Here is a 24,211-nt window from a genome sequence, read left to right as displayed (position 1 = left end):
AGCGTAACCTGGAGGGTTGACTTTTGTTGACTTTTAGGGTTTGGTCAACTTTAGGGCCTTTGAGCCATGGGAGAGGTAAAATGGTCTTTTACCCTTCTGAGAGTACTAAGAGGAGGAATAGTCTAGCCTTGAGAGATGTACTGATTTAGAGTGTATATTTCATATGATTAGGCGGGGGCTAGACCAGATTTTACAGAGTTCGAGCTTTACCGAGTTACCCGAGGTGAGTCTTCTCACTATACTTTACCTTGAGTAGGTAACCAGAGTTATGTGACAGAGTATCTTGTATGTTATGTATGTTATATGTTGCACTGCTATATTTCTATGTGATTTATGTTGTGCATGTTCTGAGTTCACAGAGTTAGGACCGGAAGGTCTACAGAGTTAGGATCAGAGGGTCCGCAGAGTTAGGACCAGAGGGTCCACAGAGTTAGGGCAAGAGGGCCCACAGAGTTATAGCCTTGAGTGGCTAATATGTGTTAGAGTGGTATTTTGGGGAACTCACTAAGCTTCGTGCTTACAGTGTTATGTGATATGTGTTGCAGGTTTTTCTCAGGATCACAGGACGGCACCGGCTCGATTGTACACACCAGAGCAAGAGTTATGTTTTGAGGATCCTGGAGTATTATTTAATTGAATATGGAGTTATGTTTGTAACTTAAAGAGCAAATGAGATTTTAATAGAAGGTGACATGAGAATTTATATGAGTTTAAATGAAAATTTTAGTTTGAAAAATCACGGTGTTACAATGAGAATCCATGGACTCTTCCTCGTTCTCACTCTCAGCTTCTCTCCCTCTCTCGATTCCAGTCGCACGCAAAACACACACACAATCCACCCACACACTCTCTCTAATTCTTCACGGTTTTTAGGGGAGAAAAAGGAAGGTGTTTGACTCCTAAAAAGGAAGAAATAATCGAGAATGGCAGGAATCATCTAACTTTCAGAAGTATCTCGTCTGGTAGGCTCAAAAGGGTAAGAAGGCAAGTCTCCCTCTGCTGCGTCGATTTCAGTGGAGAAGAAGTTATTAAAGCTGATGAATTGCTGCGATTTAATACAATTTGATTTAAAATTGATTTTTAAATGCCTTTAGTTGTTAGGAACTTAGGATAGTTTGATCTTTATCTTGCATTTTACTAGAGTTCATGGGCATTATAGAGAAACGTTTGACTTGATAGTTTGTGTTGGTTGAAATGTTCTGTTTATCGCAGCTGAATTGATGAAGACTTATGCAGGGATTGGGGCCATATTCCACAAGCATCAAGAAAGCTGAAAAAGATGTAAAGGAAATAGCCAAAAGGATCAACGATTTATGTGGTAAGCTAATTCTATCGGAATAGAATCACGAATTCAAATTCTATCGGAATGGAAACACGAATTCTAATTCTGTTGGAATGGAATATGGATTTTTTCTCATTGATTATACATGTTCTACAATTTTTGGTTATTGGTTTTGGTGCAGTTAACAAGTCCGCTTATTTTTCCAAAGGAATATAGTTTTTTATTTATCATTTGCTAATGCGTTATTGGATTCTAAACTACAATCGGATTTGTTTTCACAAAAGTTGATGCTTGAAGAAGTTGATGCTTGAAGAACGGACAACAAAATTAAAAGTGTTTCTTAGCAACATTATTCTTTTAGAATGAATTAGTGTATTTGTTAGATTTTGATTTTTTTTTTCCCGATTTGAAAGTTTTTTAGTTTTATTCTTTAACAATAAATGTAATTCTTAACAATTGTTAGATGTATTCTATAAGAATTAATGTAATTTTTGTTTTAATTGTTACATGTATTCTATAAGAATTAATGTAATTTTTCTTCAATTGCTGGTTCGAGAATTTGTTATTCTACAAAAAAAAAAAATTAAGTCACGATCAAGAAAATTTGTTATTCTAGAATATTATTATTTTTGAACATACTCAAACATATTCTGTCAGAATGTCCGAATTAAAAACCTTATAATTAGTAAAAATCGGATTTTTAAAATTAATAGAATCTATGATCCCTTAAAATATGCAAATTTCCTTTATTAAATATGTATTAATTGACTAAAATACCCTTCTAGTTAAATTGGATGGTATTTTTCAATTATTTTTAATTCAATAATATGTATTAATCACTTTCTTAAAATAAGTAAAATGATTGGGCCACATTTATGCATACAATAACACAATAATTAGTTTTAATAGAATAACCTAAGCCTATATATATATATATATATATATATATATATATATATATATATATATATATATATATATATGCTTAGATTATTGTATTATAACTAATTATTATGTGGATGTAACAATGATTGTGGGCCAGTCATTTTACTTATTTTAATAAAGTGATTAATACATATTATTAAATTAAAGATAATTAAAAATTTCATCTAATTTCATTCTAAGGGTATTTTAGACGATTAACATAAATTTAAAAAAGAAAAATTGCAGATTTTAAGGAATAATTAATTTTCTAAACTTTAAAAATATGAGTTTTTGGAATAATTAATTCTTAAAATCAGTAATTACATTCATTCTTAACAAATACAACTATGAACATACATCAATGACATTCATTCTGAAAAAATACAAGTAATAATGGTTAACAATTACATTTATTCTTTAAGAATAAAATTGAGAATGGTTAAAAATAAAAAAAAAACATTTAAATCTAAGTAAAACACTAATACATTCTGATAGAATATTGTTGCTAATCATTCTGACAGAAAAAATACTAACGCATTCTGAACGAATATTGTTGTCTTACTTTCCATTCTTCACCAGACTTCAAACCGAGTTTCCATTCTTCACCAAGCTTCTTTTTCTTTACTTGATGTGCATTTGGACCGTGGATCTCTAGTTTGGGCTTAAGTGCTTAAGCCATTAAGCACACAAATGGACTTTTGGATCTGCGAGGGTACGCCCCGTGTAAGGGGGAGTACGCCTCGCGTACTCGGTCGGCCACCCCGTTATGGGTCAATGCAAGGCTCGGTGTATGCCCCGCGTACCGCAGGAGTACGCCCCACGTACGCTTTCTATTGGACTTCAGATTTTGGGCTTCAAGTTTTGGGCCACCTTTTGGGCTTGTATGCTTGAGCCCTTATTGGACTATCTGAGTATGAGTGTTTTGGGCCAAGTGAAGGGTTGGACCTTAGGATAAGGCCCAAAAAGGAGTGTGGGCTTAATTTGGAAAATTAGGCCATTGATGGGTCTTAAATAATTTTGGGCTTTTGGATCAAGAATTAGGCCTGTGTCTTGGTTCAATTGGGGGAAAGGGTAAAGTGGTCATTTACCCTAAGTATGAGTTATTAGTCAAGGATGGGAATCCAATTATTAATTGGATGTTTGTTTGTTGTGATAGCTCGGGGATTTTAGTGGGCCTGCAGCCGGAGGTTTTCTGTACGATTCGTCATTGTGAGGTGAGTGTTCCTCACAGTACTTTTGGGTCGAAGGCACCAAGGCCGACCCTTTTAGATTGTTATCCTGATTATTGCGTGATTGAGAAGTGTAGTGATGTAACGACCCAATTTTTCAAAGAATTTTTTTTTCATTTTTAATTAGCCAAAACACTTTCCATAAACCATGATATCCCAAATACAATTGTTTTCAAATTCATAGCAATAACAATATTATTTCAAATCATCAGAATGTCCCATAAAAACTCATGAGAGAGAGTGCATGCCGCGCCATCAAGCCTTGCCCTTGCCCTTGGGGTCAGATGTACCTTAAACAAATCCACAAACTATAAGCTAATGCTTAGTGAGTTCCCCAGAGCATACCCCACACACAATCCACACAAACACATATCATATTAGCTTTAAAAGCTACATATACCACATAAGCCATGCATACAACATATAAGGAAGCCCTGGAAACCCTCCAGGGTCTTACACCTATTGTCACGGGAACCCCCACGTGGTCTTATCTGCCATGGGAACCCCCACATGGTCTTCCTGCCTTGGGAACCCCCACAAGGTCTTCCTACCAAACAAGACATAATACAAACTATACAAGCAGATATACTAGGATGCCATGGAAACCCTCCAAGGTCTTATACCAAATGCCACGGGAACCCCCACGTGGTCTTCCATGAAAATGTCATACTATCATATCGCCTACTCAATCAACAATCTGCATCACATAAAATGGGCTAGCCTTGGTGCCTTAGACCCTTTGGTATGGTGAGAAGACTCACCTTTCACGAATGCTGAATTGACAAGCTAGAATCAGATATGTCCCACGTGTTGCTCCAACTCAACTACCTTTAAGCATCATGTGATTAACTTTTCATAATCCCATAATTACCCTTAAAGTCAACCCTGGTCAAAGTCAAGGTCAACAGCCAAGGTCAACAGTCCATGTTGACCTCAACTCGCCGAGTGCATCTAGTGACTCGCCGAGTCCCCTATGAAACTCATGGCACCGCAAACTCAAATCAACTGTAAACTCCTGACCCGTAAACTCATGACAACCGCAAACGAGTAAACCCTACTCGACTCGTCGAGTCAGCCAAGGGACTCGACGAGTTCCTTCAGTCTTCTTTAAGTTTGGCCCTTTCCATGGTATCTAGGGTCCCAAACTCCGGATCCAAGCTCTCCTAATGCAGATATCACGTAAAGTTGCAAACTTTACGTGCATGCAAGGTCCTCCAAGACTATAACTTTGAAACTAGGCTTCTTACAAGGTCTTTGTGCATGGGAAGAGACTAAACTGCATAAAGGAAACAACTTTATGGTATTTGGGACCAAAAGAGGTCCAGATCTGGGACCCTGTTAGGTGCATTTTGTGCACCTTTTTGCACAACCTTTAGCCATTTGTATGTATGTTTTAGCATAATTGTTCATTGCTTTCATTTCATTTCATCATATTTAGGTTAATTTCTGGAACAACCTTATTTGCACTCTTTAATGACATTTTCAGGTAAACCGGAGGTTGGAGCGCGCTTTTAGAGGTGCCGGGGGGCATTGGTGAAGATTGCGGGATGATCGGGCGTAAAACGGAAGAATTGAGAAAATCAAGTTCGGACTCGGAGTCAGAGGGCAACACAGGGCGTGTTGGGTTTGGCCTAGAAATCCAACACGGGGCGTGTTTGACCATCCCAGGCAGTTTGACCTCACTGAACACGACTCGTGTTCATTTACTCTATATTAACACGGGGCGTGTTGGTCCAGTTGAACATTTTTTTAGCATCATACTTTAGAGTTGGAATTGAAGTTGAAGGGTGTGTTTTCACTTAACACGACCCGTGTTGATTTACTCTATATCGACACGGGCCGTGTTCAACTAAAAAACTGCTTTTTGGCAGTTTTTCCCTTTTTCCTTATGTCGAGAATTGGGTCATTTTTGGAGAGACACAACATATCAGAGCACCATTGGAGAGGAGAATGCGAAGGTTTTTGCAAGGGTTTGTCCGTTAATCATTTGGAAACATTAATTCTCGTTTTTGTAAGTTGTAATTACACTTAATTTCATCTTTTAGACTTGTGATCTTGTTCTAGCCATGTGTGGCTAGAACCCTAGTTTCTCCAATTTCATGTTTTGACTTTTTGGCTGTGAATCAAATCATATGACCTGATGTTTGTGTTTAATTTCTATCTAGTGAAACTGATTTTACTTCAATCGAATGTTTGATTCTAATAATGATTCTTATTGGCCATTTGAATTAGGGTTAGGTCATTCAAGTTATTCATTTTGCAAAATCCGTAATTGATTTGTGAATTGAACTAAGTAACAAGCATTAAATTGATTTCTTATGAATGAATTTAGTGTAAATCTTTTCACACATTCTTATGCTCCCGAGCTTGTGAGGAGTATTGGGTGTTGTTGGGAACATTCACAATAAGCTTAATGCAATCTTTTAATCTACTTCTAAGAGCTTGTTTAGATTAGGTTAGTAAGGTTAGGATTAATCAAAGAGCTTGTTTTGATTTATTAATGTGGTGAATGGAAAGTGTTAGAGCTTGTTAACACTTTCAAGTACCAACTTAGATAGAATGAAACAAATGTCTTGCCATCTTTGATTCACATTGCTAGATTGTCATACATGGAGTTGGAGTCCTTACAAAATCTGAACTTAATTCATTGGTTTAGTTGTTTACTAGCGTTTTAAATTGGTTTGCTACATCATTACACTCAAACCCCCCCCTCTTTACTGTTGGTGACCATAGTACCTTGCGCAAAGAGGTATAGACTAATTATCCTGTGTCTCTGTGGATCGACCCTGCTTGCCTTGTACTACCTTTTAGTGCACTATAGTGGGATTCTTTTGGAGTATATCGTACCCCTTTATTTGTTGGGTCTGACACGCCTAACAAATTGGCGCCGTTGCCGGGGATCGAACCCGGGTCACCCGCGTGACAGGCGGGAATACTTACCACTATACTACAACGACTGGACCGTGGGTCAAAATCATGATCCAAAGCTCCTCATCACACCAGAAAACAAAGGCATTCTTGATCTCCGGAATCCCATTCACATGACCGATTGGCAAATCATGCCATACATCTTCCCCCATGCATACTCCACTGAGGTAGATGAGCAAAGTGAAGAAAACGAGGAGGGTGATGATGATGATGAAGAGGAGGAGGAACCCCACCATGCTCCTCCCACCGGTAGTGCCGACTCATCCCATTATGCTGCACCCCCGTCTTATCATCAACAGTATATGGATGAATTCCAGTCCATCCATACCCGCCTCGACACCTACCAACAAGATATTACAAGCCTCACTCAGAGTTTCTCTTCCTTCACCACCCAGTACGATCGGGATCAAGAGCGTCAACGCAAACATGAGGAAGATTTTTGGGTTTGGACCCGAAATTCCGGTTATTATCCTCCTCCTCCTCTGTTTTAGGTTGTTCCGCCCTCTTCAAGCATCGGGGACGATGCTTATCTTTAAGCTTGGGGAGGGGTAGAGTCACATTAGGTTCATGCATCCATACATAAAAAAAAATAATAAAATAAAAAAAAAAAGAAAAAAAAGAAAATGATGACACTCTTTACATACAATAGCTCCATGAAGTGGGAAAACGAGAAATCAAAATGAAAAAAATACCGAAGCAACCGGATAGTTACCGGAAGTGTAGAATCAGCTGTCATAACTAGGGGACCCAAACACCGTAATTCGAGACCCTAGCCTTAGATAATAAAAAGAAATTATATTGAAACGTTTTTTGGGCGGTAATAACAGCTTTAGGATGATTTGCTTTTGAATGTTTAAAAAGAATCTTTATCGGCAACTCTGGACCCACAGAACACGGACCTATTTGTTGACACGCGTCACCCTCGCGGTGACAGAGAGCTTAAGTATCAGATCCACACAGTCAAGAAAGAAGGAAGGGTACAACTGTCAAATCTAGTATGTAACACCGTAAATTTCAAAACAATTTTTCACTTTTTAAAATATGATTTCATTCATAAATATTCTCGAATCCCAATGTATCACATATCAAATCCATAAAAACACATCCCAAGATCATAATGTATAAAACTCCAATAGTGTGTACTGATCATGTCGGCGCCTTCCCGCGATCCCCACTGGTACCTGAAACACATAACACAAAACACTGTAAGCATAAATGCTTAGTGAGTTCCCCAAAATACCACACACAACACATATTAGCCACTCGAGGCTATAACTCTGTTTGACCCTCTGGTCAATGTGTCTCAGTGGGACCCTCCAGTCCCATAACTCTGTGGGCCCTCTGGCCCTAACTTTGTGGACCTTCCGGTCCTAACTCTGTAAACTCTGTAACATACATAGCATAAATCACATAGAAATCACATCATGCAAAAGCATACAAAATACTCTGTCACATAACTCTAATTACCACCCTAGGTAAAGTATAGTGAGAAGACTCACCTCGAGTAACTCGGTAAACCTCGAACTCTGAAATACTGCACTAGCCTTCACCTAATCACATAAATAAATTCTCTAATTAATACAACTTCTAAAGGCTAGGCCAACTCCTCTCTATAAGTTCTCTAAGAAGGGTAAAAGACCATTCTTCCCCTCTAATGGCTCATAAGTCCAAACACTGACTAATCCGTAAAAGTCAACAAAAGTCAACAGTCAACATTGACCAGACTCGCCGAGCGCACTAGAGTGACTCGGCGAGTACATGCCTGCCTCCTCGTCCCTGGTCCTCACTTGACTCACTGAGTCAACCCTATACTCCCCGGGTCGTTACAGATCGCGAGTCACGGGGCAACCCGACTCGACTCGTCGAGTCCCTTATGGACTCGGCGAGTTCCTCCCATGAAAACTCTCAAAAGATCTCTTGAGGTCAGATCTGCTTCACCAAACAGTAGATCCATCCTTCTAACATTCAAAAGTCACGTAAAGGTGCAACCTTTACGTGCATGCAACCCATATCAAGCCTCAAATGGAGAAATATCACTAGAAATGGCAACCTGGTCTCCAATTGCTTATTTGCTTGCAAAAAGCTAGAAGGTAGTGACTCTATGGACCTCTCAAGGTCCAGATCTGATATCATCAACACAAAGGGGACCTCATACTCACTAGATCTTATAAAAAAGGGAGGTAAAAACCCTAAAATCATGAAATCTATCATATCAATACGAAATAGAAGGGATTATATCTCCAGAGACAATATCTCAAGATGATTAGCTCCAATCCAAGCTCCCTTCACGTTCTAGATGGATCCTCTCTTCGTTCTCTAGCAAAAATCACCCCAAAATGAAGATTATAAGCCCTTTCTTGCACTCAAGCCTTCCTCACTCTCTCTAGGGTTTCTCTGGAACAAGGTGGCCTCAAATGACGGCCATAAGGGCCTTTAAATAGGGCACAAGCCCCGAAAATTAGGGCTTCATTTAACAGCGCGGACTCGCCGAGTCCACGCATGGACTCGCCGAGTCCACGCATGGACTCGCCGAGTCCCTTCATTAAATCCAGGCTGGCAGAAGCGCCATTCCACTCGGCGAGTCTGAGCACCTACTCGCCGAGTCCCTTTCTAAAATTCAACAAAATACTTAAAATAAGATACCTGGGTATCCGGATGTTACATAGTACCTAAATCAGAATTTCAAGTGCCAAAACGAAGAAATCTCAAGAAATTCCAAAAATGAAGATTGAAGAATCCAAATTCAAAACGAAGTACAAATCAAAGTTCAATCAAATCAAAAGCCAATTCAAAGTCAAATCTGGCAAATGAAGAACTGTGTGATATGATACTTGTGGCTCTCGAAAAAGTGAAAGCATAGGAGCTGGGCCCCTTCGGGTGGGCTCACTGTTTCAGCGAAAGCTGATTCGCCGTGACGGGTTCTTAAGGATGCGTCGATTCTGATTCTTGGCCATCTAGTCTTAAGGACATGAGATCCGGACTATGTTATTTTCGCCCATAAAGCTTAGTAAGGTATAAAGTTTTAATAAAACTAGGGTTGGATTATTGGGTTACACCGTTTCGGGTCTTCCTCACTTTGGGAGTCTGTGATATATGGAAGGAACCAGGATGGTTGCCTAGGTATTAATGATTGGAGCAATATTGATGTAAAGTCTGATCGTACTTATATAGATTATTTACTTGTGCCTTAAATTTCTTTTTGATACATTTTGTTTCTTTAGTGCTTCTGTACATATTTTTTTCGTTTTCTTTTTCATTGTTTGCATTGCATGCATTCATCCCTAGTCCTGTTTTTTCTATTTCTTGTTCTTTCTTGAGGACAAGAAAGGTCTAAGCTTGGGGAGATTTGTTAGGTGCATTTTGTGCACCTTTTTGCACAACCTTTAGCCATTTGTATGTATGTTTTTAGCATAATTGTTCATTGCTTTCATTGCATTTCATCATATTTAGGTTAATTTCTAGAACAACCTTATTTGCACTCTTTAATGACATTTTCAGGTAAACCGGAGATTGGAGCGCGCTTTTGGGGGTGCCAGGGGGCATTGGTGAAGATTGCGGGATGATCGGGCGTAAAACGGAAGAATTGAGAAAATCAAGTTCGGACTCGGAGTCAGAGGGCAACACGGGGCGTGTTGGGTTTGGCCTAGAAATCCAACACGGGGTGTGTTTGACCATCCCAGGCAGTTTGACCTCACTGAACACGACCCGTGTTCATTTACTCTATATTAACACGGGGCGTGTTGGTCCAGTTGAACATTTTTTAGCATCATACTTTAGAGTTGGAATCGAAGTTGAAGGGTGTGTTTTCACTTAACACGACCCGTGTTGATTTACTCTATATCGACACGGGCCGTGTTCAACTAAAAAACTGCTTTTTGGCAGTTTTTCCCTTTTTCCTTATGTCGAGAATTGGGTCATTTTTGGAGAGACACAACATATCAGAGCACCATTGGAGAGGAGAATCCGAAGGTTTTTGCAAGGGTTTGTACGTTAATCATTTGGAAACATTAATTCTCATTTTTGTAAGTTGTAATTACACTTAATTTCATCTTTTAGACTTGTGATCTTGTTCTAGCCATGTGTGGCTAGAACCCTAGTTTCTCCAATTTCATGTTTTGACTTTTTGGCTGTGAATCAAATCATATGACCTGATGTTTGTGTTTAATTTCTATCTAGTGAAACTGATTTTACTTCAATCGAATGTTTGATTCTAATAATGATTCTTATTGGCCATTTGAATTAGGGTTAGGTCATTCAAGTTATTCATTTTGCAAAATCCGTAATTGTTTTGTGAATTGAACTAAGTAACAAACATTAAATTGATTTCTTATGAATGAATTTAGTGTAAATCTTTTCACACATTCTTACGCTCCCGAGCTTGTGAGGAGTATTGGGTGTTGTTGGGAACATTCACAATAAGCTTAATGCAATCTTTTAATCTACTTCTAAGAGCTTGTTTAGATTAGGTTAGTAAGGTTAGGATTAATCAAAGAGCTTGTTTTGATTGATTAATGTGGTGAATGGAAAGTGTTAGAGCTTGTTAACACTTTCAAGTACCAACTTAGATAGAATGAAACAAATGTCTTGCCATCTTTGATTCACATTGCTAGATTGTCATACATGGAGTTGGAGTCCTTACAAAATCTGAACTTAATTCATTGGTTTAGTTGTTTACTCGCGTTTTAAATTGGTTTGCTACATCATTACACTCAAACCCCCCCTCTTTACTGTTGGTGACCATAGTACCTTGCGCAAAGAGGTATAGACTAATTATCCCGTGTCTCTGTGGATCGACCCTGCTTGCCTTGTACTACCTTTTAGTGCAATATAGTGGGATTCTTTTGGAGTATATCGTACGCCTTTATTTGTTGGGTCTGACACGCCTAACAGACCCTATCCTTGTGATAAGTTCATATCCAAGCTTGACTCCATTTTGCCCCAAAAATGGCCATTTACTTCCAAGAAAGAGATCTAAGTAACTAGAAGTCAAGATCAAGACTTTATACCTTAGGATGCTAGCAAAAATGATGTAGATGTTGGATCTACTGTCCCTCTCCGGTCTCCTTCTTCTTCAAGCTATAAGGTTCTTCACAATCACTTCAAGGTTGCTCACAATGGCTATTTTTCTCACTCAAGAGGGGTTTACGGCCGCAAACTCTCTTCTCTGGGTAATAAGGTGCTAAGGGAGGCCACAAGGGCATGTTATGTTCTTTATATAGGGTGCAAACCCTTAAAAACTAGGGTTTCTCCTTACAGCTCCTACTCGTCGAGTAGGTCTCGATCCCGCGTCAACCCATAAGGCTCCTACTCGACGAGTTGAACTCCCAACTCGCCGAGTCTATGCACAAAACCTTAAACTTAAATAAATAATTTAAGTAATGCTTGGGACATGCGTTACAAGTGATCTGTTAGATATGTTTCCTGGTAGATAGGATGATCTTATGCTTAGTGATCTGTAAGATCTGTCTGTTTGTTATTGGATGGTTAACTACATGATTATCTGTTATATATATATATATATATATATATATATGTGTGTGTGTGTGTGTGTGTGTGTCGACAAGGTGTATGAGTGATTGGGTTGAAGCGTACCTGCTTTGTGCTAAAGGCCAACAGACCCAGGGCGTCCCAGATAGACTGAAGGCCAGTGGGGCGTACCAGTCAGGCCGAAGGCCCGGAGAACGTTCCAGATAGGCTGAAGGCCCGATGTGACGTACCAGTCATGCTGAAGGTTTTGTGAGCGTATCAGATAGACTGTAGGCTGGTGGGCGTTCCAGTCAGACTGAAGGCTCTGTATGCATGTTGTTTATTGTATTATTCTGGTTTTGTGTTGTGTTGGTACTTTGGGGGAAACTCACTAAGCTTTGGGCTTACAAATTTGGATTATGTTTCAGGTACCTTAAAGGATCGCGGAAAGGCGAATGCGTGATCGTGCACCTCCTCATGTTATGTTTTGTGATTTTGGCAAAACTCTGATGATAAACATGTTTTGAAAAACTATAATGTAAACAATTATGATTTTGGTTGTTTGAAAAGTTTAAATTTTTATGAAATTTTATGAATGTTACATTGTGAATGACCTTAAAAGAGGTAGATTAATTTATTTTCCCTATGTAATATATACTCATTCGAGATAAAAATACTTTTTTGATTCTATTTTTTTCGTGGAAAACGAGTGAAAAATTAGGCTTAACTCGTTAGGGCATCCACAATTCATTGAACTATATAGAGTTAAATGGATTGTCACATCATCCATTAAACATCTATACAACATCACCCACAACCCATTAAACACATATTCAATCCTAATCACCACTTTATTTATTCTGTTGAACCATTCAATGATCATTCAACTCTTCCATTTAACTCTATTTCATGTCATTACTCACATTCCATTCAACTCTTATTCAATCCTAGTCATCATCCTATTCAACTCTTATACAACTTGCATTGTGGATGTTCTTAGTTGGGTTAAAAACCTCATTTTCGTAGTATGTAATTTTTCAAACTAAGTCTTTATAAATTTGGATATAACTGGATTATTAAAAAAATTTATCAAATACATTTCAACATTTTATGGAGACATAAGCCCGTTTGATTATAATGAGTCGATTTAGTTCTGCATTTGTAAATTGATAGCGGGCTAGCCGCCCACACAGAGTCAGAATGTATAAAGTCACGTGGCAAGAAAATACACGTGTACATTCCATAACCATAACCAACATATCATAACCGAACCAGAAGCATGAAGAAAAGAAGAAATGCAAATGGATCTGAGAAAGGTGGAAGAAATAGTGAACGATTCCAAAGGTGGAATCATCGAGAAGAAAGAGGCAATCGTATCAACCCTCTCCAATCCCAATCCCAATTCCGACACCGACTCCGACGCCGGTGTTTCCAATCCGACAACACCACCGGTGGATGCCGCCAGTGCTCTTCAACTCTTCCTTGATCATATACCTATCTCCTCCATTCCTGGAATCCACAATTCCCCCTCCACAGGTACACTTTCGAATCGCAATTTCATTATGAACGAACACCAAATTAGGGTTTTCGGGTGGATGATATGATTGACGTTGTGATTTGAATTTATGGCAGTTCTGGTTGTGAGAACGCAGGAATGTGTAAAGGATGTGATCAAGATGTTGTATGAGAAGAATGTGAGTGGAGCTCTGGTTGCAGACGGTTTGGAACCAGATCCGACCACGACCTTCACCACATCATTCTCACATCCCTACGTTGGGTTCATAAGCTTCTCTAATATGGTTCTTTGGACTCTCCAGGTAGTTCCTTGCTTTGATTATTTTTGCATTTTTTCAATAGGTAAAAAAGTTTGTGTTTGATTTTGCTGGTTAAACTCATCAACTATGATATCTGAAAATCTGCATGGTTTTGATGTACCTAAATGTCGCATCTACACTATACATATAATGAATAAGATTCCAATTTTCATGAGACAAATGGAAGTAGTTGTTAACAGAGTTTAAATGAAACATGATGCTCGACGAACTACTCCATTCTAGGAATTCAAAAAACATCATTTTGGGAGCGAGAAAGATAATGCTAAAAGAACCAAGAAGACGAAGCCACAAGGATTCTTCTCCTTGCTCAATCAAACTCCAATTGTTTCAGAGACTAAGGTCAGGTGTCTCTTTAAACTGTTTCAACAATGACATTACATACCTTATGCATGAATCACTAAGACCCTGTTTCTTTCTTTCTTTCTTCCGATCTGATTCTTCTTTTTCCCAATCCCATCTAGTGTTGTTGTATATACATTATTTGATATGTTTGACTGATGTGCTCCAGATAGGCGAACTAGCAGCATCATTTATGTGGGAGCCCGTGTTCCCTGTAAAACGAGACCAAACACTATTTCATGTTCTTTTGTTGTTATCTAAGCACCGGCCAAGCGTGGTCCCCGTGACCCAACATTCCAGTTCAAAAGTCGTGGGCTTTGTTACCGAGGTAACTATCCTCACCTAATAATGCACACCAAACATAGAAGCTTAAGTTTGACATTTGTTTTGATAGAATTCGGTAAACCATGTACTCCTACAATCGAGCGGACTTGAGTGGTTTGACAGCATTGCAGATAAACCATTGTCGGATTTCAGGTTGAAAGAAATATTTGTCAAATTGGTTAACCAATATATTTCCTTTTGTCAATTCAGCTAATTTTCAAAGACACTTGTACAGGTTTGACCACAATGACCAAGTTGTTTCAATCTACAATGATCAAACCATTGCAGACTCAGTTCATGTTTTATGGAAGAAAAAAGTCTGCGCTGTTGCAGTAGTCAAACGACAAACCGAGAAACTCATTGGATGCGTCAGAGTTAGCGACATTCACCGCCTATTGGGTGATGATCGTATTTTTACCGATAGAGAGTATGTACTCTTATTTTTATCAGTTAACAGTTACCAGTTTATATCAATTTACCAGTAGCGTTCATTGTTTACAGGGATACGAGCGTGGAGCAATTTATACATATAGACACGGGTCCAGCGCTTGATGACATTGACCATGATCTTGGGGCTCTGATATCTGCTGGGACACTTGTGCTGAAAGACAAGTTTGGGCCGAGAATGGACTCGCCGGTTACAAACATGGAAAAGGATACCTTGAAGGAAGCTATGAAGAATTTGGCAGAAAAGAAAAGTGATTTTAGTTTTCTTGTAGATGAGTGTGGAAGAGTGAAAGGAGTGCTTACATTGAGGGACATGCTTGTGGAGTTTGCTCCCCCTTGTATGGACTCGAGGATTGATGGAGGTGGTTTCTTTGACATGGCTTTGAAGGAGTCTGGGTGCACCATTAAAGATGGAACCATGGTTCAATTGAAATGAAATCATTGGAACCATGGTCCATTCGTGGGTGTTATATGGTTTGTCCCATGTGAAATTGTAATTAGTTATACAATATAGTTTTAAGTTAACTCAACTTTACATTAAAAGATTGTAGTTAGTTTTGGACTAATGGACTTTAGGTGCCATCAAGTACTTTTATGTTTGATTTGGTTAAATGTTAACCATTTTTTTGTACATGAACGTGCATAGGCAAATAACCATCTTTAGTGCCCGAGTAGTGTTTATTCCGAGTTGTATTTTTGGATTTAGTAACACCAATACTAAATTAGATTGGTAATAGTCTAGTTTGAAGTTTTGGTTATTCAACCTTATTTTTATTGGTGAAAGGATATCCCCATTAACAACCCATTTATATATTAAAAAATTATAATATTTCTCGTTAAAATACACAACTCTATCATATCAAAAATTTATCATTTATTAACAATTCAATCCAACCCAAATTTTAACTAGAAAATTATATATAAAAATTATATCAATATCAATCTCATTTTAATTTTCCTTTTAAATAAAAATAAAATATATTTATTTCAAAATTACTTTTGGTTTATAAAAAATAATTTAATTCCATGGTTGACACTTGGGCAATCTCCCTATTCTAATAAAAGAATAGTTTTAATTTCCTTTTGATATGTGTCATCCTATTAGGCCACCTAATTAATGCATATTTTATTATTCTTTTGCTATTTGTCACCTTATTAGGCCTTCTAATTAATAAATGTCACCTGTCAACCTATTAATTCTCAATTTTAAATTTCGTACTCTAATTATATTAAATTAATAACATTAGAATAAAAATTAAAATAAAATTAATACAAATTACAAGGTGATATAATTTCACGTATTTATTTCAATTAACGTTTATAATTTTATATAACTAAAAATATCTGTTAATTAATAATTTATTAAAATAATTGATTATTAATTTTGACTTCCCACTATGAAAGTTTAATTAATTTTGTAATCGTGGTTCCCATGAGTTATAAACTAGTAAAAAGATAAAGAAATAGGCAAGTTGCGCTTGTGGGCATGAGTAGATATTGCAGGGTTTCTTTCATTTTTTTTAAATGTTTTACTGGTGAGTGATAGCTTCTTGCTCACCATTGAGGGTTGTCTAAGTATTATTATTCTTTTTATAAAATATATATATTGCATTTAATCTTAAATCTTAAGCTAAGGGTGTACCATAACACAAAAAAATCCAACCATCTAAATACTCTTAATTTTTTAATTAAAAATAATGTTAAAAGTTAGAAAGAGAAAGAAAAAAAGAGATTTGTTATCAAATATATATATATATATATATATATATATATATATATACATATATATTTTAAAAAAGTAAAAGATTTTTCCCACACACGACTTTTTGGTGAGGAAAAGAAAAGTGAGAGAAATGATGACGTGGCAGACAAAAAGTGAGCGGAGCTTTCTAGGGTCTTAGGTTCACATGTGACACCTCATCATAAAACATGGTGCATTACATCTACACTAGATATTTTATACAACTTTTTGGTGAGGAAAAGAAAAGTGAAGGAAATGATGACGTGACAGACAAAAAGTGAGCGAAGCTTCCTAGGGTCTTAGGTTCACATGTGACACCTCATCATATAACATGGTGCATTACATCTACACTAGATATCTTATACATATTTTTTCTACATGTTTTTTCTGTAAATAATATTATATGTCCCGTTCCAAAAAAAAATATCATATATCATTTAGATCATTAGTTAACAATGCCTTTAGAGGTGATAATTTTGTTATTTTTACTTAAAAACACGGATTCAACCTATAATTTAATTTTAATTTAAGATTTTTTTAAATATACTATACACAAAACTAGTCAAAAGATATCCAAAATTAACTAAAATACTGTACAAATCGATTCTATAAGAAAAAAAAGTTAATTATTACTTCTATAATATGATTTATAACCAAAATTTACAATACATTTGTTTAAAAAAATAGAAAAGCAAATGAAGCACGATAGATCAAAGGCTAATATATTTTTTGATTTGTACATATTTTTTGATTTGTAAATATTTTTCGATTTGTACATATTCGATCAAAGGGTAATGACTTAAAAGGGTAATATATTTTTCGATTTGTACATATTTGGTCACTGAGTTTTTTTTTTTTTTTTTCATCCGCATTTACCCTTTCAACTTGTTAAACCGTACACATTCGGTTCTTATGACCAGCTACTACATGTTAGCCGGTAAAAATGACTTAATATGGTAATATATTTCTCACTTTGTACACATTTAGTGCTTAATATTTTTGTACACATTTAATCATTAATATTTTTTTGTTGCAAAATAAGACATTTTTTTATACTCATTCAGTACTTATAAATGATTTCTTTAGGTTTTTCTCACGACATCTTACGTGACACAATCATTAATGAGGTGTTTGAGACTTTTGATGTTTATGTCCATCACAATCTCGACTACTTGGTTGCTTAGGTTATGTGTTCTGAACGTCATAACTTCTTCATACGATCTCAGATTTTAACGATCTTTATATCAATGTGTTCATAGTTTAGTCTACTACAGTTTTTGTTTAGATTACTTCTGTTAAAAAGTAATATATTTTTACTTACGATCTTTATATTCATACTTTTTTTATGAATGCATGTATGAATGTTTTTTTTATTTATTTATAAAATCGTAAGTAAAAATATATTACATTTTAACGATAGTAATCTTAACGAAAGTTGTAGTAGACTCAAAAAACGAACACATGGATATACAAATCGTTAAAATCCGATATCATATGAAGAAGTTACAACGTTCAGAACACAATACCTAAGCCAAAACCACAAGACCTACGTAACCAAGTAGTCGAAATCGCGATGAACATAAGCATCAACAGCCCCAAACACCTCATCAATGATTGTCCCACGTAAGATGTCGTGAGAAAAACCTAAAGAAATCATTCATAAGTATTGAATGAGTACAAAAACAAAATGACTTATTTTGAAAAAAAATATTAAAGACTAAATGTATACAAAAATATTAAGGTTTAAATGTGTAAAAAATGATAAACATATTACCATATTAAGTCATTTTTCCCGGCTAACCTGACTGAATGTGTACGGTTTAACAAGTTGAAGGGGTAAATGTGGACGAGAAAAAACTCAATAACTGTAGGAATCAAAAAATATATTACCGTTTTAAGTCATTATCCGGAGATCAAAATGTTCACTCTCCCGTCAAAAGATAATGAATTTGAAGCTTTGGATTTTGAAACTTATGCCCATTTTTAGGGCGAAAGTGAAATAAATAGAAGTGTAGGGTAGAAAGCGCCGCTTTGAACTCCTCCATATCAAGTTACCTCCACCACCCGTAAACCCTAAATCATCATAATAACAGACGTCCCCTTCCCTAAACCCTACTTCCTCCGCGAGTAGCAGCTAACGATGGGTGGAAAGGCCAAGGGAAAGCATCGTTTGGATAAGTTTTACCACTTGGCCAAAGAACATGGCTACCGTTCCCGTGCTGTTTGGAAACTTATTCAGCTCGATTCCAAGTACACTTTCCTCCGTTCTTCTCACGCCGTTCTCGATCTCTGCGCCGCACCCGGTGGTTGGATGCAAGCCGCCGTCGAACGTGTGCCTGTTGGAAGCCTTGTGATTGGTGTCGATCTTGACCCTATTCGCCCCATTCGTGGCGCCATCGCGGTGCAAGAAGATATTACCACGCCTAAGTGTAGGGCTACTGTTAAGAGATTGATGTCTGATAATGGTGTTAGAGCCTTTGATTTGGTGTTGCACGATGGATCTCCTAATGTCGGTGGTGCTTGGGCGCAGGAGGCTACGAGTCAGAATTCTCTGGTTATTGATTCGATTAAGCTTGCTTCGGAGTTGTTGGCCCCGAAAGGAGCATTTATTACCAAGGTATCCATCTCTCGACCTTTTACATTTCTATAACTAGAATAGTGTTTGGCAAATTTGAAAACAAAACCGATTCGTGATTATGTTATGTTTAGCAATAATCATAATTAATCATGTGCCTAAAATTGATAATTAGATTATTCTTCATTAAATAATCTCAATTATAATCACTTTTTATTGAACACTCTAAACTGACCAGTTTAATCACACATCCAAACATCCTCTATGTTATATCCTCAATTTGTTGATGATTCCTTGCTTTTAAAGAAGGTTTGTTGTAATGAAATGGAGTCATTTCAAGTTTCTTTTGATTTAAATCGAGTCTTTCTTTGGGGTTAAGGGAAATGTGATGTTTTTGACTCCCATTATCAATGTTAAATAGAAAGATGAGCCTGGTGCACTAAAGTTTTTTGGCTTAATTTGAAAGAATTTTGTTCTACATGTGGTGATTTGTGGAAAAATTACATCTTTATATTTACTTCAGGTACAAATTTGTATCTGAATTGTTGGATTGAAAACCTTTTGCTTTTCTTGTTTTTTTAAGTTAGCTCATTTTAGCCTTCCTAACGTTCCTGTATATTGTTTTCATGCTAAAATGTATTCACACAATCATATGTTCTATTATATGTTTGATCCTACCCTCACTTAATCCAATGTAAAGAGCATCATATTCTTAGATTTTAACCACTTGGTAACATCTGTAACAGGTTTTTAGATCTCGGGACTACAATGCTGTCCTTTACTGTCTTAGACAGTTATTTGAAAAGGTTGAAGTGGATAAACCAGCTGCCAGTCGTTCAACATCTGCAGAAATTTATATTGTATGTCTGAAATATAAGGCACCTGCTAAGATAGATCCTCGCCTTTTTGATGTTAGGCATCTTTTCCAAAGTGGCAAAGAAACCCCAAAGGTACAAATATTTCTTCACTTCTGATAACCCATCCAACTTATGTCAACAGAAAACTAAAAAGCTTTCACCTTGTGTATGAAATTTATAAATTCAGGTTCTTGATGTACTTAGAGGAACAAAACAGAAGAGACATCGTGATGGGTAAGCCCTAACACTAAACCCTAAACACTAAATCCTAAACCCTAAAGTTGTTGGCTTGTTGCTAACCACTTTAATGTATCAGGTATGAAGATGGTGACACGACTTTGAGGAAAACCAGTTCAGTTACAGAGTTTATTTGGTCAGATGCTCCTCTAGATATTCTTGGTTCTGTTACATCTATAAAATTCAAAGATGACACTTGTCAAGCTATCAAGGATCATGCATTGACTACAGAGGAGGTAATGTCTTAAGGTCCCTTTTTCTTTTTTTATTCTTGATGTGATGTGATTATTGTGTTTCCATTTGTTAACAATTTCAGATTTCTTGATTTACCAGGTTAAAGCACTATGTGATGACTTGCGTGTTTTAGGGAAGCAAGACTTCAAGCATTTATTGAAGTAAAGGCCATTTTCTCCTTTCTTTTTCTTTTGACCACATACATATATATATGTTCCTTTTTCTCGATTTTGAAAGTATTTTTTCTGTTTGTGTTTTGTTGGGATGTTTAGGTGGCGTATTCATATCAGAAAGGCCTTCTCTCCTGAAAAGGAAACCCCTAAACCTGCAGATGTTGAACCTGAAAAGAAGGATGATGATGATGATGATGATGATGATGCACTGAATGAAATGGAGGATTTGACAAATGCTATGTTGCGTAAGAAAAAACAGGCAAAAAAGATTGTTGCAAAACGTCGAGCTAAGGTTTGATACACTTTGATCACTAATCTCATTTTGTGTTAATTGCAAGAAATAGTAATGTAATTCCACTAATTTGTATGTTATAGCATTCTACTTTTATTTATCCTTTTTTACAACATTTTATGTTGAAAAATCTACCTAATTATAGCTTTCTCTTTCAAATACAAAGTATTTTTCACTTCTATCTTTGGGTATGTTTTTCAAAATACAATGCCTTACAATGCTATATTATGAAGAAATGAAAGGATAATGCTATAAGAAACAAATAAATGTAAGTACATTGTTTCTTAGGTAAATGAATAATGTATTTATCAACTTGAAAATCAAATCTGTTACTTTAGGATAAAGCAAGGAAAGCAACTGGGATGCAGAGTGATGTAATGGAGGATGGATATACTGATATCGAGTTATTTTCTCTATCCTCTATCAAGGTCAGATTTTTATCATTTAATATTAATGTGCATTTCAATTAGGGGTGTTCGTTTGGATGGATCGGTTTGATCCGATCCAAACAAGTGAATCCAAATTGATTTCGGTTTTCAAAACATGGATCCAAATAGTCCAAACTAAATTCAAATCCAATCCGATCCGATCCAATTACAATTCGGTTGGATCGGTTTTTATAATTCGGTTTTCAAAAACCAAAACATTTTAAAACGGCATATAATTATAATATACTTAACTTTATACAAGAAGCGAAAACAAATTATTTAGTTGTGGTTTGAAATTTATAAACAACTACTAAAAAGATATATTATAGTTAAATATTTTATAGATAGAAAACTTTTGAGAGAAAATGCATATTAATGTTTTTTTTTATTGAGTGACATGTTTTGAACGTGTTTGAAAAAATAAATTACAAAATTAATAAATAACTATAAATATATATTATAAATAATTAAATAATAAATGTTTATTCGGTTTTTTTGGACTATTCGGTTCTTATTTTATAAACCAAAACCAATCCAAAATAATAATTCGGTTTTGTTGAAAACCAATCCAAAGATCCGAATATCCGAACCAAATAGTCCAATCCAAATTGTCCAATTGGACAATTCGGTTTTATCCAAATAGTGAACAGCCCTAATTTCAATTAGATACTAATGCATTTGAAGTAAACTTACAATTTTATATATTTTTGTCATTCAGGGAAAGAAGGATCTGGTGGCTGTTGATAACCCTGAAGATGATGGTCCAAATAATGAAGCAGCAGATAGTGATGATGAGGGAGCACAAGCAGATTCCCAAGATGAGTCACTCAGTGACATTGACTCTGAAGAAGAGCGTCGAAGGTGAGTCCCCACTCCAAAAAATGTCATAATTCTTACATTTTTTTGTGTAAAAAATGCAAATATGGGTGAAAATAAAGTACATTACCTATATTGGCAGTGAGAGTAAAGCATGTTGCTGTTCTTTGCAATTTTACTTTAGTTAAATTCCAAATCTTGCTTTCAGATACGATGATCAAATGGAACAATTACTCGAAGATGCATACGAGAAATACATAGAAAAGAAAGAAGGGAGCACAAAGCAGAGAAAACGGTTGAAGCAAAAACACTCTGAAGATGGTCAACTTCTTGAGGTTTTATATTTATATATATATTTTTTTTCAAATGAAATTTTAAATTAAATATTGTTCTTAGTTTCTTACATGTTTTGTTATATATTCTTAGGGTGATGATGAAGAAGAAGAAGATGTTCATCCAGATGAAGACTCTGACAACGATCAACAAATTCAAGAAACAAATCCATTGATGATACCATTTGATGACACCGAGCCTACCGAAGAAGAAATCGCAGCAAAATGGTTTAGTCAAGATGTGTTTGATGATGAAAACGAACAAGAAACTACAAAAATGGCCGTAAGTGATGACGATGAAGAAGACGAAATGCAAATTGATAACAAAAAGAAACCTGATAACACCCAAATCATGGTCCCAAGTAAACCAAAATCAAAAATCGCAAAGAAAAACATAACAACCCCAAAAACCCAACCCACCGAAGATCTTGAGGTAGTCGCGGGCCCGGACACAGACTCGAGCGATGACTCATCATCGGACGAGTCCGATGATGACGTGGAAACAAAAGCCGAAATCTTAGCATGTGCGAAGAAAATGTTGCGAAAGAAACAAAGAGAACAAATGATGGATGATGCGTACAACAAATACATGTTTCATGATGATGAAGGGCTACCGAAATGGTTCATAGATGAAGAGAGGAAACACATGGTTCCAATGAAGCCCATAACGAAAGAGGAGGTGAACGCAATGAAGGCCCAATTTAAGGAAATTAATGCTCGGCCTGCTAAGAAGGTGGCCCAAGCGAAGGCCCGAAAGAAGCGGGTTGCGATGAGGAAAATGGAGAAGGTTAGAAAGAAGGCGAATAGTATTTCGGATCAAGCGGATATTTCGGAGAAGTCGAAGATGAAGATGATTGATACTTTGTATAAGAAAGCGGTCCCACAGAGGCCGAAGAAGGAACTGGTGGTGGCTAAGAAAGGGGTGCAAGTGAGGGCTGGAAAAGGGAAGATGCTTGTGGATAGGAGGATGAAGAGTGATGCTAGGAAACAAGGGATGACTAAGGATAAGGGGAAGGGGAAAGGGAAAGGGAAAGGTAAAGGGAGTAGCAAAGGTGGGAAAGGGCAGAAAGGTAAACCGGCTGGTCCGGCCAAGGGTAAAACGGGAAGAAAGTGAAGGTGAAAGTTTTGGATTGGAGAAGAAAGTGAAGTTGTAGTATGGTTTGGTTTTTGAACCAAGGGAAAGAGGATTGATGAGTTTTGAATTGAAATTTTGGTATGTTGTTTTGATAGTAAAATAAATTTGTTTTTTTGTTAAAGAATTTGGAGATCAACAAATGAAAGTTATTGTCATGTTTGGTTGCTTATTTTTGAATTTCTGATTTTTATCAAAGCTTGTTTGGGTCCCTGATTCTGGTGTATCGGAGCTTTTTCACTGATTAGCCTTGAAAAAACTTATTAGTTTTGTATGTCTGTATCTTTAATATAGAAACTATTAACTCCCTTCTGAATATATATATATATATATATATATATATATATATATATATATATATATATATATATTCTTTTTCTTTTTCTAAAGTTAACAAAGTTATCATCTATATTTAATGTCTATAAAGGACCCGTTTTGGTGGGAAGAACCTGCACAGAACAGAATTAATTTTTTTGAATGGTGTTTGGCATGACTAGAACAAGAACTAAGGGGCTGTTTGTTTCGCCTCTTAATGATTCCATTAAGAGGCTGGCTCTGGATCGTTCAAATTCAGAGCATTTGGTTGAAAGGTTTTTATCCTCTAAATCAGTCAGATGTGG

General features: G+C 36.4%; 2 protein-coding genes and 1 non-coding gene across 3 annotated transcripts; 2 read left to right on the top strand and 1 right to left on the bottom strand.

Moving 5' to 3' along the window:
* Window positions 1-6,320: 6,320 nt before the first annotated feature.
* TRNAD-GUC (transfer RNA aspartic acid (anticodon GUC)) lies at window positions 6,321-6,392 on the bottom strand. Its single transcript has one exon. It is a non-coding gene; the product is annotated as a tRNA-Asp (tRNA).
* Window positions 6,393-13,056: 6,664 nt separating this feature from the next.
* Window positions 13,057-15,455, top strand: LOC145111625 (SNF1-related protein kinase regulatory subunit gamma-1-like). Its single transcript, XM_079047890.1, has 7 exons — window positions 13,057-13,365; window positions 13,462-13,646; window positions 13,887-14,003; window positions 14,173-14,331; window positions 14,398-14,480; window positions 14,563-14,754; window positions 14,829-15,455. Exons 1-7 carry the CDS (start codon window positions 13,125-13,127, stop codon window positions 15,208-15,210), a joined length of 1,359 nt encoding a protein of 452 aa, XP_078904016.1. The 5' UTR covers window positions 13,057-13,124; the 3' UTR covers window positions 15,211-15,455.
* A 3,122-nt stretch (window positions 15,456-18,577) lies between these two features.
* LOC145115690 (FtsJ-like methyltransferase family protein) lies at window positions 18,578-23,763 on the top strand. The gene is made up of 10 exons (XM_079052043.1): window positions 18,578-19,132; window positions 19,837-20,040; window positions 20,135-20,181; window positions 20,264-20,420; window positions 20,518-20,579; window positions 20,691-20,883; window positions 21,222-21,311; window positions 22,030-22,172; window positions 22,336-22,462; window positions 22,554-23,763. Exons 1-10 carry the CDS (start codon window positions 18,656-18,658, stop codon window positions 23,571-23,573), a joined length of 2,520 nt encoding a protein of 839 aa, XP_078908169.1. The 5' UTR covers window positions 18,578-18,655; the 3' UTR covers window positions 23,574-23,763.
* Window positions 23,764-24,211: the final 448 nt, after the last annotated feature.

This window comes from Lactuca virosa, chromosome 5 (genome assembly GCF_052849685.1).
Source record: "Lactuca virosa cultivar CGN04683 chromosome 5, Lactuca_virosa_CGN04683_v6, whole genome shotgun sequence".
Lineage (NCBI taxonomy): Eukaryota > Viridiplantae > Streptophyta > Magnoliopsida > Asterales > Asteraceae > Lactuca > Lactuca virosa.
This window is presented reverse-complemented; position numbering and strand designations above follow the sequence as displayed.